We start from the raw sequence: 15,897 nt of genomic DNA, 5'->3' as shown, positions 1-15,897 counted from the left end.
CCCTTCAAAAAACTCAATCAAATTTGTGAGACATGATTTTCCACTCACAAAGTCATGCTGACTGTCCCCAATCAGTCCTTGCGTCTCTAAATGCCTGTAGATCCTGTCTCTCAAAATATCTTCCAACAACTTACCCACCACAGATGTGAGGCTCACTGGCCTGTAGTTCCCAGGTTTTTCCCTGCAGCCCTTTTTAAACAAAGGCACAACATTTGCCACTCTTCAATCTTCAGGTACCTCACCCGTGACTATCGATGCAACATAAGTTGCAACAATACTTCCTTACCTTTACATTGTATTCCTTCAGCCACAGCCAACATTCCATTCACTTGAATCTTTTTTGTTGTGATTTTTCTTTGAACGTTTCTCTTTACCAGATTTCAAATTTGGAAAACCGGGGGAGGGGTGGGGGTGGGGCGGGGGGGGGGGGGGGGGGGGCATGGCAGGGGGGGGGGCTGCTTGACTGATAGTCAAGCATCAACTGATTGGATAATGAGTCTTTCTACTTTTCAATGGTGTAGGAAGGCCGTACTGTGTTGCGTCTACTAATGACTGCAAACCTGGAATGCATTTAGCCTCAGTTACACAATAGCAGGCCGTTAAGCAAGACTAGGAATTAGGAACACCAACTTGCATTTAAACGATACCTTCAACATAATGAAACATTTCCAAGTACTTCAGACACAAAAGTTTTGAGCTACATAAGGAGAGATTAAACCAGGAACTTGGTCAAAGATGAAAAGCTTTAAGGAGTATCTTGAAGGAGGAAAGAGGTAGAAAGATCGAAAGGTTTAGTGAGGGAATTCCACAAACTCAATGTGGGAAAACCTTTCTCTTTGTGATCCTTGGTCTGTGCTGAATTAAATAATCTAATTAATGAGCTTCAGTGCCCAGGGATATAGGGGAGGACAATTGGCCAGGATTCTCACTCTTGCTGTGAATTTTTAAACCGGATTCTGTGCACGCTGACGCCACTTTGGATAGGATTGCCTCTGGGTGCACGCTGCAGAGAAGATCATATGGCGAGCATGTTCCAATTCCCAGTCCACCTCGCCTGGTTCGTGTGATCTCTGCGTGGAAATGTTTTCCCTGTTTTAGCTTCCTCGGATACCTCACGGTTGGGTGGTCCAGTCAAAAGAAATACAGGAAAAACATCTGGTCAAAGGCCTCTGTCACTTTGGCTGGTAATCAAAAAACCCACAGAGCGCAGAGGCAAATCAGAAAATTCCTGCTTCAGAATCCAATCTGAATGCAACACCGCATTCAGTGAATAACGGCTCCCCATCTCTGAGTTACAGACCGAATATCAAACAGGGGTTCGGGTGGGTTTATACTCAGAGTAACCGGGAGTGAGTTACAGGCTGGAATCTAATCGAGGGGTTCAGTGTGGTTTATATATAGAATAACAGATACCCGGGAGTGAGTTACAGACTGGAATCTAATCGAGGGGTTCAGGGTGGTTTATATATAGAATAACAAATCCCCAGGAGTGAGTTACAGGCTGGAATCTAATCAAGGGGTTCGGGGTGGTTTATATATAGAATAACAGATACCCGGGAGTGAGTTACAGACTGGAATCCAATCGAGGGGTTCGGGGTGGTTTATATATAGAATAACAGGTACCCGGGAGAGAGTTACAGACTGGAATCTAATCGAGGGGTTCGGGGTGGTTTATATATAGAATAACAGGTACCCGGGAGTGAGTTACAGACTGGAATCTAATCGAGGGGTTCGGGGTGGTTTATATATAGAATAACAGATCCCCAGGAGTGAGTTACAGGCTGGAATCTAATCAAGGGGTTCGGCGTGGTTTATATATAGAATAACAGATCCCCAGGAGTGAGTTACAGGCTGGAATCTAATCAAGGGGTTCGGGGTGGTTTATATATAGAATAACAGATACCCGGGAGTGAGTTACAGACTGGAATCCAATCGAGGGGTTCGGGGTGGTTTATATATAGAATAACAGGTACCCGGGAGTGAGTTACAGGCTGGAATCTAATCGAGGTCTTCGGGGTGGTTTATATATAGAATAACAGATCCCCAGGAGTGAGTTACAGACTGGAATCTAATCGAGGGGTTCGGGGTGGTTTATATCTAGAATAACAAATACCCGGGAGTGAGTTACAGGCTGGAATCTAATCAAGGGGTTCGGGGTGGTTTATATATAGAATAACAGATACCCGGGAGTGAGTTACAGGCTGGAATCTAATCGGGGGGTTCGGGGTGGTTTATATATAGAATAACAGGTACCCGGGAGTGAGTTATTGACTGGAATCTAATCGAGGAGTTCGGGGTGGTTTATATATAGAATAACAGATCCCCGGGAGTGAGTTACAGACTGGAATCTAATCGAGGGGTTCGGGGTGGTTTATATATAGAATAACAGATGCCCGGGAGTGAGTTACTGACTGGAATCGAATTGAGGAGTTCGGGGTGGTTTATATATAGGATAACAGATACCCGGGAGTGAGTTACAAACTGGAATCTAATCGAGGGGTTCGGGGTGGTTTATATATAGAATAACAGATACCCGGGAGTGAGTTACAGGCTGGAATCTAATCGAGGGGTTCGGGGTGGTTTATATATAGAATAACAGGTACCCGGGAGTGAGTTACAGGCTGGAATCTAATCAAGGGGTTCGGGGTGGTTTATATATAGAATAACAGATACCCGGGAGTGAGTTACAGGCTGGAATCTAATCGAGGGGTTCGGGGTGGTTTATATATAGAATAACAGATCCCCAGGAGTGAGTTACAGACTGGAATCTAATCGAGGGGTTCGGGGTGGTTTATATATAGAATAACAAATACCCGGGAGTGAGTTACAGGCTGGAATCTAATCGAGGGGTTCGGGGTGGTTTATATATAGAATAACAGATACCCGGGAGTGAGTTACAGGCTGGAATCTAATCGAGGGGTTCGGGGTGGTTTATATATAGAATAACAGGTACCCGGGAGTGAGTTATTGACTGGAATCTAATCGAGGAGTTCGGGGTGGTTTATATATAGAATAACAGATCCCCGGGAGTGAGTTACAGACTGGAATCTAATCGAGGGGTTCGGGGTGGTTTATATATAGAATAACAGATACCCGGGAGTGAGTTACAGACTGGAATCTAATCGAGGGGTTCGGGGTGGTTTATATATAGAATAACAGATGCCCGGGAGTGAGTTACTGACTGGAATCGAATTGAGGAGTTCGGGGTGGTTTATATATAGGATAACAGATACCCGGGAGTGAGTTACAAACTGGAATCTAATCGAGGGGTTCGGGGTGGTTTATATATAGAATAACAGGTACCCGGGAGTGAGTTACAGACTGGAATCTAATCGAGGAGTTCGGGGTGGTTTATATATAGAATAACAGATCCCCGGGAGTGAGTTACAGACTGGAATCCAATCGAGGGGTTCGGGGTGGTTTATATATAGAATAACAGGTACCCGGGAGTGAGTTACAGACTGGAATCTAATCGAGGGGTTCGGGGTGGTTTATATATAGAATAACAGGTACCCGGGAGTGAGTTACTGACTGGAATCTAATCGAGGGGTTCGGGGTGGTTTATATATAGGATAACAGATCCCCGGGAGTGAGTTACAGACTGGAATCTAATCGAGGGGTTCGGGGTGGTTTATATATAGAATAACAGATCCCCAGGAGTGAGTTACAGACTGGAATCTAATCGAGGGGGTCGGGGTGGTTTATCTATAGAATAACAGGTACCCGGGAGTGAGTTATTGACTGGAATCTAATCGAGGAGTTCGGGGTGGTTTATATATAGAATAACAGATCCCCAGGAGTGAGTTACAGACTGGAATCTAATCGAGGGGTTCGGGGTGGTTTATATATAGAATAACAGATACCCAAGAGTGAGTTACAGATTGAAACATAGAAACATGAGGAGGCCTTTAGCCCCTCGAACCTGTTCCACCATTCAGTGAGATCAGGAATGACCTGTCATCTGACCTTTTCCCAATATCTCTTAATGCCTTGGCTAACAAAAGTCCAGCAATCCAAGTTTTAAAATTAATATTTAATCTAGCAACAGTTGACATTTGCAGAAGAAAATTCCAAACTTCTACCACCCTCTGTGTGTAGAAATGTTCCTTCATTTCAGTGCTGAAAGTTTTGGCTCCTATTCTGGACTCCCCAACTAGCAGAAATAATGTCACCCTGTCAGTTCCTCTTAGTAGCTTTAAAACTTTGTTTAAATCGCCACATAATTTTCTAAATTCCAGGAATACACCCTCTCCTCGTAGCTTAACCCTTGAAGTGCAGGTATGAATCATAGAATCCCTCCAGTGCAGAAGGAGGCCATTCAGCCCATTGAGTCTGCACTGATCACTATCCCACCCAGGCCCTACCCCCACATATTTACCCGCTAATCCCTCTAACCTACGCATTTTAGGATTCTAAGGGGCAATTTTTAACCTGGCCAATCAACCTAACCTGCACATCTTTGGACTGTGGGAGGAAACCGGAGCACCCGGAGGAAACCCACACAGACACGAGGAGAACGTGCAAACTCCACACAGACAGTGACCCGAGCCGGGAATCGAACCCGGGACCCTGGAGCTGTGAAGCAGCACTGCTAACCACTGCGCTACCGTGCCGCCCTGGTAGTCATTCTGGTAAATCCATGCTACGCTCCAAGTAAGTTAGAATTTAGTTGAGGGGTATCTGAAGTTTATTTTGCATTCTTATGTGTACACTATCTCGATAACCTTCCCTCCGTTGTGACTTTTGGTGCTGTATGTTGACCAGAAACAAAGCATTAATTTTGTAACTTCTAAATATGGCTTGTGACTAATTATATCCCTTTGCAGTTAATTTTATTTTTAAATGCCAGACTATTTTTAAAGTCAGGTCTGTCACACGTGTATGGGAAGAGGTCAGATGAGCGTGTGACTTTACTGTACCTCAGGCTGATCCTAGCCAAGCGTGAAGGTTGGTCGTTTAGAGTCTGTGGGGATCACAGATTCATTTTCTAATTACTTGCTCCCAACCCAAAGAGCTGACATTAAAGTTTGAAATAATTTCAGACTGTGTGGCTGCTCTCACCATGTCCGTGTTGGCTAATCTGAGACGGTGATGAGGGTGTAATGAGGTTCAGGCAACAAGTGCTGGGGTTATCTGGAACACTCCCCCGTCCCTGAAAGAATTATTTTACAACAGCCACAATTCTCAGCACTTCTGCTCCTGAAGCAAGATGTTTACAGCTGCACCCACCCTCTCCAATCTACTAAAAGATTATAATTATGTAATTAAACATATATATTTGTCATTTTTTTTCATTTAATGTGGAATGAATGAATGGATGAATGAGTGAGCGAGAGAGAGGGTGCGTGGGTGAGGGAGGGAGGGAGTGAGTGGGTGGATGAGTGAGGAAGGGAGTGAGTGAGTGAGTGGGTGGATGAGTGAGTGAGTGAGTGAGTGAGTGTGTGGATGAGTGAGTGAGTGGGTGAATGAGTGGGTGAATGAGTGAATGGATAAGTGAGTGAGTGGGTGGATGAGTGAGTGGATGAGTGACTGAGTGGGTGGATGAGTGGGTGGATGAGTGAGTGAGTGAGTGAGTGAGTGAGTGAGTGGGTGGGGGAGGGAGTGAGTGGGTGGATGAGTGAGGGAGGGAGTTGCTGGGTGGATGAATGAGGGAGAGAGTGGGTGGGTGGATGGGTGAGGGAGTGTGGTGGGTGAATGAGTGAAGGAGTGAGTGAGGGAGTGAGTAAGTGAGTGGGTGGATGAGTGAGTGAGTGAGTGAGTGAGTGAGTGAGTGAGTGAGTGAGTGAGTGAGTGAGTGAGTGAGTGGGTGGATGAGTGAGGGAGGGAGTTGATGGATGGATGAATGAGGGAGAGAGTGGGTGGGTGGATGGGTGAGGGAGTGTGGTGGGTGAATGAGTGAGGGAGTGAGTGAGTGAGTGAGTGAGTGAGTGAGTGAGTGGATGAGTGAGTGAGTGAGTGAGTGAGTGAGTGAGTGAGTGAGTGAGTGGGTGAATGAGTGAGGGAGGGAGTTGATGGGTGGATGAATGAGGGAGAGAGTGGGTGGGTGGATGGGTGAGGGAGTGAGTGAGTGAGTGGATGAGTGAGTGGGTGAGTGAGTGAGTGAGTGGATGGGTGAGGGAGTGCGGTGGGTGAATGAGTGAAGGAGTGAGTGAGTGAGTGAGCGAGTGGGTGGATGAGTGAGTGGATGAGTGAGTGAGTGAGTGAGTGAGTGGATGGGTGAGGGAGTGCGGTGGGTGAATGAGTGAAGGAGTGAGTGAGTGAGTGAGTGAGTGGGTGGATGAGTGAGTGGATGAGTGAGTGAGTGAGTGAGTGGATGGGTGAGGGAGTGCGGTGGGTGAATGAGTGAAGGAGTGAGTGAGTGAGCGAGTGGGTGGATGAGTGAGTGGATGAGTGAGTGAGTGGATGGGTGAGGGAGTGCGGTGGGTGAATGAGTGAAGGAGTGAGTGAGTGAGTGGGTGGATGAGTGAGTGGATGAGTGAGTGAGTGAGTGAGTGAGTGAGTGGATGGGTGAGGGAGTGCGGTGGGTGAATGAGTGAAGGAGTGAGTGAGTGAGTGAGTGAATGGGTGGATGAGTGAGTGAGTGAGTGAGTGAGTGAGTGGGTGGATGAGTGAGGGAGGGAGTTGATGGGTGGATGAATGAGGGTGAGAGTGGATGGGTGAGGGAGTGTGGTGGGTGAATGAGTGAGGGAGTGGGTGAGTGAATGAGTGAGTGAGTGGATGGGTGAGGGAGTGCGGTGGGTGAATGAGTGAAGGAGTGAGTGAGTGAGTGAGTGGATGGGTGAGGGAGTGCGGTGGGTGAATGAGTGGATGAGTGAGTGAGTGAGTGAGTGAGTGAGTGAGTGGATGAGTGAGTGAGTGAGTGAGTGAGTGGATGAGTGAGTGAGTGAGTGGGTGAGTGGGTGAGTGAGTGAGTGAGTGAGTGAGTGGATGAGTGAGTGAGTGAGTGAGTGAGTGAGTGAGTGAGTGAGTGAGTGAGTGAGTGGGTGGGTGAGTGGGTGAGTGAGTGAGTGAGTGAGTGAGTGAGTGAGTGGGTGAGTGAGTGGGTGGGTGAGTGGGTGAGTGAGTGAGTGAGTGAGTGAGTGAGTGAGTGGGTGAGTGAGTGAGTGAGTGAGTGGGTGAGTGAGTGAGTGAGTGAGTGAGTGAGTGAGTGAGTGAGTGAGTGAGTGAGTGAGTGGGTGAGTGAGTGAGTGAGTGAGTGAGTGGATGAGTGAGTGAGTGAGTGAGTGAGTGAGTGAGTGAGTGGATGAATGAGTGAGTGAGTGAGTGAGTGGATGGGTGAGGGAGTGCGGTGGGTGAATGAGTGGATGAGTGAGTGAGTGAGTGAGTGGATGAGTGAGTGAGTGAGTGGGTGGGTGAGTGAGTGAGTGAGTGAGTGAGTGAGTGAGTGAGTGAGTGAGTGAGTGAGTGAGTGAGTGAGTGAGTGAGTGAGTGGGTGGGTGGAGGATTCAATGTCCACCATCAGTGGAGGGGCTGACATTCTCAATCCAAAACCAATCCAATCTACTCCACTCTGTAGAATGGGTGTTTTTCACGGGTCCTTCAAACCTTCTCCCATAATCCTCACAGACTGTGGACCCTACTTGAGAATCCCTGTTTTAATTGGGCCCAGGAGCAGGGAGTGGGAAAGTTATCTTTATGTTTTTGTTTATGGGATGTATGGGTTGTTGGCAAAGCCAGCATTTATTGTCCATCCCTAATTCCCCTTCAGAAGGTGGTGGTGAGCTGCCTCCAATACAACCAATTGGCTTGCGAGGCCACTTCAGAGGGCAAATAAGAGTCAGTCAGGTTGTGATGGGTCTGAGTCACATATGGGGCAGCAGATTTCCTCCCCTGGCAAGGATTCATGAACCAGATGGTATTTACAACAATCCGGCTGGTTCACAGAGTTGGCAGGTTTCCACTCAGCACTTCGTAAAGACTGGGTCAGGTTCCAATGCGAATGCCTCCTGTAGTTGAACAGCCCCATTCAAGTTGGCTGACCAGTTGACTCAAGGGCATCGGGTGCAATGGGTGCCCAAGCATACGCGGGGCCTTCAGTACACCAGGATGAATATGGGAAGGAAGGGCCCAGAGGGGCAGCAATATCCCACATGATCCTGGGATGTCCTGATCCACAATGCTTTCTCATGCCTTTGTCCTGTGCTATTCCTTATGGATGACGCTTCTCTCGTTTCTTGCCTTGCTCACAGGAAGGACTACATTTGGCAATTCCGACTGTCCTACACAGGACATTAGTATCCAGGGACCTGGCGTTGCTGCTCAGCATTGCTGGATTGAGAACCAGAATGGGCTTATAGCACTCTACCCATGTGGGAACTTGTGCATGGTCGATGGAGTTCAAGTGAACCAGCCTACACGTCTGACCCAAGGTAAGGGGAAAGTTTTCAAACAAAAGTAACATTTCAAGCATTAACTGTGAAGAAAGAAAGAACTGACATTTATTTGATTTGATTTGATTTATTATTGTCACATGTATTGATATACAGTGAAAAGTATTGTTTCTAGTGCACTATACCAAGCATACCGTTCATAGAGAAGGAAAGTAGAGAGTGCAGAATGTAGTGTTACAGTCATAGCTAGGGTGTAGAGAAAGATCAACTTAATGCGAGGTAGGTCCATTCAAAAGCCTGATGACAGCAGGGAAGAAGCTGTTCTTGAGTCGGTTGGTACGTGATCTCAAACTTTTGTACCTTTTTCCCGATGGGAGAAGGGGGAAGAGAGAATGTCTGGGCTGCGTGGGGCCTTGATTATGCTGGTTGCTTTTCTGAGGCAGCGGGACGTGTAGACAGTGTCAATGGATGGGAGGCTGGTTTGAGTGATGGACTGGGCTTCGTTCACATCCCTTTATAGTTTCTTGCACGCTGTATAATTGCAAGATTTTCTTCCAGAACTTTCAAAGTTGTTCCAGCCCTTCCTAGCAATGGGATTTTCCAGTCCCACCGAAGACGACCCTGCCACCATCAGGGAACCCACCATTGATTGGGGAGATTTCCAGAATTTTCGGTTTTAGTTTTAGATTTCCAGCAGCTGCAGAATTTTGTTTTGTATTGGATGGGAAAGATTTGCCGAGAATTGTGATTTAAATCTTTTCAGTGATATCAGTTTTGCACAGATTGTATTAATTCCCTGTTTACTGTTCTGTATTTAGTATATCAAATTTAAATGATTCGTTGTTCTAGGTAATTTATATGGTAATTAATTCTTTGTGTGAATGAATCAAGTTTATTCTCTCACGCGGTACAATGGAGGTGACTGACTTGCAATATGATTAATGAGGTCAGGAGGAATGCTTTAGTTAATGTTCCTCTGCAGCGTAGCCTCCCCAATTGATTAACCAGTAGCTTACCATCTCTTTCTGAATGTACTGATCTCAAATTTCCCAACAAGGGCCTTGCGGTATTAAAGACTGCTGCTTAAGTGTAAAAGTGGAGGAGTTGCTGTTTTGTCCCACAGCCTTCGCTCAGTGTAGGTCTCTGACACTGGGAGGGTCAGTCTGGTGCCAAGTTGCCAGTCTTGCGAACGATGGCACTCAGAGACCACCACGCATTGTACTCAAGACCAGTTAAATGTCTAATTCTGCCGTCCACAGGGTTGTGCCCGGTGTCGAACTGTGTGGTTTTTAAAAAACTGCCAGGGCAATTTTCCACATTGCCAGGTGAATGCCAGTGTTGTGGTTGGCACTGCTGCCGCACAGCGCCAGGGACCCGGATTCGATTCCCGCCTCGGGTCACTGTCTGTGCGGAATCTGCACGTTCTCCCCATATCTGCGTGGGTTTCCTCCGGGTGCTCCGGTTTCCTCCCACAGTCCGAAAGACATGCTGGTTAGGTGCAATGGGACGTGCAAAATTCTCCCTCAGTGTACCCGAACAGGCGCTGGAGTGTGGTGACCAGGGGATTTTCACAGCAACTTCATTGCAGTGTTAATGTAAGCCTGTTTGTGACAAAATAAATAAATAATAAATAAATAGTGTTGTAACATTGTGTCGCTATCCCTAGTGGCTACAGTAAGGTGACAGCGATATTGAACTCAGGAACCTTTTGTCGAGGGTGTTGGGTGAAATGCGATGGGAAGTGGGATCATCTCCACTCGGTGCTGAAGATTGCGGTTCAGCTGAAACAGGAGTTCAGGAACTTTATCGCAGGGAATGAGATACTATTACACATGATGACAAAGCTTCAGAAACACAGTGCAATCGGTGCGTGGATCTCCAATCCCACTTTACAGCGTTTTAAGCATTTTAACTCTCAGCCCTGGTTCAGTCAGGAGCACATTTGCCTCTAAGTCGGAAGGTGGTGGTTCAAGTCGCACTCTGCAGTCCTGAGGCAGTGCCGCACTGTCAGTGGCGCTGTCCTTATCATTTAAATATGCAGCCCAGCTGCTCCTGCCTACTCAGATGGATGTAAAAAATTCCATCGCATTTTTTTTTTAATGTAGGGGTACAGGGCAGGGGTGGGGAGAGAGGGGGGTGTGGGGGGGGGGCGGGGACGGTGGGGGCGGGGGGGGGAGAGGGGGGTGTGTGGAACGGGGAGGGGGGTCAGTTCTTTTCTCCTCAGTGTTCTGACCAACATTTATCCTTCCATCAAAGTCACTAAGAAAACAGATTATCTGGACATTGTGGGAGCTTGCTGTGCACAAATTGGCCGCCTCGTTCCATACAACAACAACCACCTTTCAGTGACTACAAGGCGCTTTGTGGCGATATATAAATGCAAGTTCACTTTTTTCTTTCTTTAGAATTTTCCCAGAAATTTATTTTCACCAACAAGATTCCAGGAATGTTCTCGATCTGAAACGGATCAGCTGCTCCAGTCCCTAAATGAGCTGAACATTCGAAGTGTATTGGCTCAGAACAGCTTTAACCCTTCAATTAGACACAGAGTCTGACTGCTGTTTCCAGGATGCAAGGAGCCAGTGATTTTCACTGTCGCGTTGTATCTCCCACCGTTCGTTCCTCAAGGAATTTGCAGGAATCATAGAACCCCTACAGTGCAGAAGGAGGCCATTCGGCCCATCAAGTCTGCACCGACCACAATCCCATGCAGGCTTTGTCCCCATAACCCCATGCATTTACCCTAGCTAATCTCCCTGACACTAAGGGGCAATTTAACACGGCCAATCCCCCTAACCCGCACATCTTTGGACTGTGGGAGGAAACCGGAGCACCCGGAGGAAACCCACGCAGACATGGGGGGAACGTGCAAACTCCACACAGACAGTGACCCAAGCCGGGAATCGAACCCAGGTCCCTGGCGCTGTGAGGCAGCAGTGCTAATCACCATGCTGCCCTAATGTTGAGATTGGTTTCAGTGAGGGTAGTACACAGCAAACCCACCCCCCACCCCCCCAACCCCCCGCCCCGGGTAATTCCTGCTTCTGATGGAGGCACGGTGCCATTCAGAGACTACAGTTCACTGTCTTCAAACTCTGTGTGTGACAATGATGGGCAAAACCTCACTGGGCATTGCTTCACTGGACACTGTCTCACTGGGCACTGTCTCATTGGACGCAGTCTCACTGGGCACTGTCTCATTGGGCACTGTCTCATTGGGCATTTCTCATTGGACGCAGTCTCACTGGGCATTGATTCACTGGGCACTGTCTCATTGGGCACTGTCTCATTGGGCACTGTCTCATTGGACGCAGTCTCACTGGGCACTGATTCACTGGGCACTGTCTCACTGGGCACTGTCTCATTGGACGCAGTCTCACTGGGCACTGATTCACTGGGCACTGTCTCATTGGGCACTGTCTCATTGGGCACTGTCTCATTGGGCACTGTCTCACTGGGCACTGTCTTACTGAACGCTGTCTCACTGGGCACTGTCTCACTGGGCACTGTTTCACTGGGCACTGTCTTACTGAACGCTGTCTCACTGGGCACTGTCTCACTGGGCACTGTCTCATTGGGTGCTGTCTCAACCTGGGGAGCTTTCACAGGACATTGTCCCACTGGGCATTCTTGCAGGACACCACTCTGCCCTTTCCCATGCATTTAGCACGGCCAATCCACCTAACTTGCACATCTTTGGAGTGTGGGAGGAAACTGGAGCACCCGGAGGAAACCCACGCAGACACGAGGAGAACGTGCAAACTCCACACAGACAGTGACTCTGAGGCTGGAATCGAACTGGTGCTGTGAAAATCATGGAATCCCTACAGTGCAGAAGGAGGCCATTCAGCCCATTGGGGCCTGCACTGACAACAATCCCACCCGGGCCCGATGCCTGTAACCCCACGTATTTACCCTGCAAATCCCCCTGATACTAAGGGGCAATTTGGCACGGCCAATCCACCAGCAGTGCTAACCACCGTGCCACCATGCCGCCCCTTCTACGAAAGAGACAAGAGACAACTTTATAACTTAGCAGCTTATTCATTCCTGAAAGTGTGAGTAATCCCTGTTCCAGCTCTATTGACTCTGTAAGCTATCCTTCGGAACATGAGTGTGATTAACATGCTAGTCAGATCAAATAGCCAAAAGGTACACTCTGCACATCTGGCATTAATAAAGAGACCTTCTGAAAGTTAGGAGCACAATTTTCCCCTGTCTCTCCACCAGCTTTTTGATCTTGTACATTAAGTATGAATGGATTTTTAAAAACTGTATATTCACGTCTCGTGTTACACATTTTCACCTGCCTTCCCCCCTGCACTGAAACATTCCATTGCACTTTTCAAAGAAGAACTGTGTCTTGGGGGCCAATGAATCCACTGAATCAAAACTAGATTATCTGGCCTGTGGGATCTTGTTGTGCCACCACTGCCTACATGACAACGGTAGCTACAATGGGCAGCATGGTGGCACAGTGGTTAGCACTGCTGCTTCACAGCATCAGGGACCCGGGTTCGATTCCCGGCTTGGGTCTCAATGGATCCAAGTTAATAGGATTAAGAAATGGTGCAATGGTCATGTCTTGTCAATAATTAAACACTCTATGGAATATTGACAGGGAAATTACATCAGTGGTTAGCACTGCTGCCTCACAGCGCCAGGGAGCCAGGTTCGATTCCTGGCTTGGGGGGGGGGGGGTCACTGTCTGTGCAGAGTCTGCACGTTCTCCCTGGACAGGCTGTTACTGCCTCACTTATCCCGAAACCACCCGAGGTCAACAGACCTTTCGATTGGCCACCACGGGAATCGCAGCGGGTGGGGTGGTGAAATTCGACCCCGCGTGGGTTTCCTCCGGATGCTCCGGTTTCCTCCCACGGGTTCGAAAGACGTGATGGTTAAGGTGCATTGGCCGTGCTAAATTCTCCATTTATGTAACCGAACAGGCGCCGGAGTGTGGCAACGAGGGGATTTTCACAGTGACTCCACTGCAGTGTTAATGTAAAACTACTTGTGACACTGATGAATGAACTTTAAACTGATTTGATTTGATTTATTATTGTCACATGTATTATTATACAGTATTGTTTCTTGCGCGCCATACAAAGCATACCGTTCATAGAGAAGGAAAGGAGAGAGTGCAGAATGTAGTGTTACAGTCATAGCTAGGGTGTAGAGAAAGATCCACTTAAGGCAAGGTAGGTCCATTCAAAAGTCTGACGGCAGCAGGGAAGAAGCTGTTCTTCAGTTGGTTGGTACGTGTCCTCAGACTTTTGTATCTTTTTCCCGCCGGAAGAAGCTGGAAGAGAGAATGTCCGGGGTGCGTGGGGTCCTTAATTATGCTGGCTGCTTTTCCCGAGGCAGCGGGAAGTGTAGACAGAGTCAATGGGTGGGAGGCTGTTCATGGTTGTGGCAGCATGTTGGGCTGGTTGGTGAAGCAAAGAGTTTCAAATTAGTCTTAAGTGGATGCGTTGAGTGCTTTGGTTGATTGGATTCTGTTTCCACCCTTGGAGCGTTCCCTGGAGCGGTTTAGCCGCACTGACTTAAAAGTGACCGGCGGTGTCCAAACATTCCGGCTGATCTGTATCAATGTTCCTCCGCTGGGATGTGGGGGGATTTGTTAATGTCTTCCCCTTTATCTGATGACCCTTTGTGTTACCGGATTAAGGATCGCAGATATGTGCTGGGTAATGAGGTTACACAGTATTCCTGAAGGGATGACGGGGTGGGGGGGGGGGAGGAGTGGAGAGACATGCTTGTGAATTAGGGGATGGATATCTAAAGCAGATCGCAAACTGCCTTCAGGTCAGGACCACTCCCAGGTCAATTATCTACTGCGAAGCCACAGGAAGTAGTTTGCAATGTTTTATGGAATTGGCAAGATGTGGGCACAGTGTCCCCAGATTACAAACACAGAAAGAATCGAGATTTTAGATAGATTTATAACTGTGTCTCCTGCCTGATGACTCCGATTGCTGCTGTAAGGAGACTATCTGTGCCAAATAGAACATAAGAAAAATCTTGCGTCTACGTGGCACCTTTCATAGATATCAGGCTGTCCCCACAGACAGTCAAGCACTTTTGAAGATTAGTCACTGTTTAAAGCAGGGAAAACTGGCTGCCAATTTCAGATTGCACCAATGTGATCGTCAGCAGATAATCTGATTTCTGAGGACGTTGGGTGAGGGGAAACAAAACGAACTCAGAATTCAGACTTCTCGACAGATTTCAGCCAAAGATGGAAGTAATTGGTGAAAAACACTTGCCTTTCCCCGATGTCCAGACAGCTGTCACTCCCTGTACACCGTGTCCAGGGGGATGTTCCCGGGGACATTTCATCTCCCTCAGAGAGAACTGTCCCTGCTCTTCCTCACAAAGTGCGGAAATGACACCACTGACAGTGCGGCACTCCCTCAGCACTGACTCTCTGACAGTGCGGCACTCCCTCAGTACTGACCCTCTGACAGTGCGGCACTCCCTCAGCACTGAGCCTCTGACAGTGCGGCACTCCCTCAGTACTGGCCCTCTGACAGTGCGGCACTCCCTCAGTACTGACCCTCTGGCAGTGCGGCACTCCCTCAGTACTGACCCTCTGGCAGTGCGGCACTCCCTCAGCACTGAGCCTCTGACAGTGCGGCACTCCCTCAGTACTGGCCCTCTGACAGTGCGGCACTCCCTCAGCACTGACCCTCTGACAGTGCGGCACTCCCTCAGCACTGACCCTCTGACAGTGCGGCACTCCCTCAGCACTGACCCTCTGACAGTGCGGCACTCCCTCAGTACTGGCCCTCTGACAGTGCGGCACTCCCTCAGTACTGACCCTCTGTCAGTGCGGCACTGACCCTCTGACAGTGCAGCGCTCCCTCAGCACTGACCCTCTGACAGTGCGGCACTCCCTCAGCACTGACCCTCTGACAGTGCGGCACTCCCTCAGCACTGACCCTCTGACAGTGCAGTACTCCCTCAGTACTGACCCTCTGACAGTGCAGCACTCCCTCAGTACTGACCCTCTGACAGTGCGGAACTCCCTCAGCACTGACCCTCTGACAGTGCGGCACTCCCTCAGCACTGACCCTCTGACAGTGCAGCACTTCCACAGTACTGACCCTCTGACAGTGTGGCACTCCCTCAGTACTGACCCTCTGGCAGTGTGGCACTCCCTCAGTACTGACCCTCTGACAGTGCGGCACTCCCTCAGTACTGACCCTCTGACAGTGCGGCACTCCCTCAGTACTGACCCTCTGACAGTGCGGCACTCCCTCAGTAATGACCCTCTGATAGTGCATGCCATTTGCCTTCTTTACAACCTTGTCTACTTGAACTGTTGCCTTTTGGGACCTGTGTACTTGTACACCTGGATCTCTCACTTCATCTACCCTCCTTGGTATATCCACATTTATTGCGTATTCCCTCTAACTGTTTGACTTCCCTAAATGCATCACCTCACACTTCTCTACATTAAAATCTATCAGCCACTTTACCGCCCACTCCACCAACCCATTGATGTCGTTTTGCAGATTTAAATCCTTTGCTCGTCACTGCATACAATGTGAAATAAAGAACATTT

The 15,897-nt window shown here is 48.5% G+C and overlaps 1 protein-coding gene across 26 annotated transcripts in view; it reads left to right on the top strand.

The window, feature by feature from the left end:
• The window catches only part of phldb1b (pleckstrin homology-like domain, family B, member 1b), a 334,696-nt gene that overhangs the window by 86,754 nt on the left and 232,045 nt on the right, over positions 1 to 15,897 (top strand). For all 26 annotated transcript variants that reach the window (XM_078199087.1, XM_078199084.1, XM_078199080.1 and 23 more), the window contains exon 4: positions 8,190 to 8,369. In XM_078199087.1, coding sequence (XP_078055213.1) covers positions 8,190 to 8,369 — 180 coding nt within the window. The remainder of the gene's footprint in view (positions 1 to 8,189; positions 8,370 to 15,897) is intronic.

This window comes from Mustelus asterias, chromosome 27 (assembly GCF_964213995.1).
Source record: "Mustelus asterias chromosome 27, sMusAst1.hap1.1, whole genome shotgun sequence".
In the NCBI taxonomy this organism is placed as follows: domain Eukaryota; kingdom Metazoa; phylum Chordata; class Chondrichthyes; order Carcharhiniformes; family Triakidae; genus Mustelus; species Mustelus asterias.
Note: the sequence above shows the minus strand (reverse complement) of the source record. Positions and strands in the feature narration are given on the sequence as shown.